Below are 1,718 nucleotides of genomic sequence, written 5' to 3'. Positions count from 1 at the left end.
ATTTCAAGATTGTAACCTCCGACTCCTTAGAGGAAAAGTCCAACCTGCTGGACGTGAACGCTTCACTGAAGGCCAGCTTCCTGGGGGGGTTGATAGAGGTGGGGGGGTCGGCCAAGTATCTGAAGGACGATGTCTCCTCCACGCGGCAGTGCAGGGTCACTATGAAGTACAGAAAGACTGTTCTCTACGAGCAGCTGACCATGAGCCAGCTGGGCAAGATCACCTACCCTCAGGTGTTTGATCAGCAGACGGCCACACACGTCATCACGGGAGCGCAGTATGGAGCTCAGGCCTTCTTGCTTTTCGACCAGATGGCTTCTACAGAAGAACACAAGCAGGAGATCGAGGGGAACCTGGAGGTGATGGTCAAGAAAATCCCTCAGTTCTCCATCGAAGGGAGGGGAGAGTTGAACCTGACAGATAAAGAAAAGAAGATTGTAAATCAGTTCAGCTGCACGTTCCACGGCGATTTCGACATCAAAGAGAATCCCACCACATATGAGAAAGCCTTTGATGTATATAAAACGCTACCAGAGCAGCTGGGAGAACATGGAGAGAAGGCCGTGCCTCTGAAAGTGTGGCTCTACCCTCTGATTCAGCTGGACTCCAAAGCTGCTCAGCTGGTGCGAGAGATCAGCGTGGGCCTGGTCTCCCTGGTCGAGAAGGTGCTGTACTTGTTCAAAGAGGTCAACATGAGAGCAATCAACATGATCGGCGACAGCTTTGTCAACCAGTTTGAAGATCTAAAATACAGACTGGCAGAGGTGCAGCAGAAGTTCCTGCAGTATAAGACAGTGTTTGAGAAAGCTGTGTCCAGGGTCCTGCCAACTATCCGGGGGGGTGGGGAGAAGGAGCAGGCACTGACTGATATCCTGCAGAGTCACAATGCTTCTCCATTCACCAACAGCAAGATGCACAAGTGGCTGGATGAAAAGGAGACCGAAATAAAAGTGTTGAGACTCTACACTGATGAACTGAAAGACGTTCCCATCATGAAATCAACAGGGGAGCTCAACAGAGTCCTCTTTGATCCAAAGATTGAGACTGTCGTCTGCTTCGCCTTCACCTCACTGCAGTACAAAGAGCCATACCTCTCCGCCCTGACTCAGTGCCTTGAATCTGAGGAGTTCAGGAAAATGGAGAAGAGTAGTTTTCTACGTGCCGCTGAAGAGGAGCCCCAGCCATGGTGCACCTCCCCTGAGCTCTCAAAGAAAATGAGGGAGAACCTTGAGCTGTTCAGAGGGTTTTCAGAGGTCAATAAAGACCAGAAGCAAACCAGATTCGTTCTGGCCTCCATCTCAGACCCCTCCTGTCCTGGAGCCTCCATTCGCCTGTATAGACAAGGGAAAATAATGGATCCCCAATTTCAGTGCATATCAAAGCCCCAATCCCCCGTGGTGACTGACATCCAGACCAACAGCGTGACCCTGAAGCTGCTGCCTCCCCAGGTTGGGAAGAGCGAGTGGTACAGAGTGGAGCACAGAGCACTGAAGAGAGCAGCTGAGACAGGCACACAGCAGGCGTGGACAGCCACAGACACTGCTGACACACAGAAGACCTGGACTCTGTCTGGGCTGCAGACTGCCACACTCTACCAAGTCAGGTACAGGGCAGTCAGAGCTCTCTTAGTGAGTGAAGCCAGTGAAGCCACTGAGATCCAGACCAAACCCAGTCCAACAACTGCACCTGGAAAGCCTAAGAAGAACATAAGAACATAA

At 51.5% G+C, this 1,718-nt stretch overlaps 1 protein-coding gene across 1 annotated transcript in view; it reads left to right on the top strand.

The window, feature by feature from the left end:
• Window positions 1-1,718, top strand: part of LOC121306268 (cytolytic toxin-alpha-like) — a 2,759-nt gene extending 1,041 nt beyond the window's left edge. Inside the window, exon 2 of the mRNA XM_041238009.1 lies at window positions 9-1,718. Coding sequence (XP_041093943.1) covers window positions 9-1,718 — 1,710 coding nt within the window. The remainder of the gene's footprint in view (window positions 1-8) is intronic.

This window comes from Polyodon spathula, chromosome 47, assembly GCF_017654505.1.
Source record: "Polyodon spathula isolate WHYD16114869_AA chromosome 47, ASM1765450v1, whole genome shotgun sequence".
NCBI lineage: Eukaryota > Metazoa > Chordata > Actinopteri > Acipenseriformes > Polyodontidae > Polyodon > Polyodon spathula.
The sequence above is the reverse complement of the archived record's forward strand: the minus strand, read 5'-3'. Positions and strand labels throughout refer to the sequence as shown.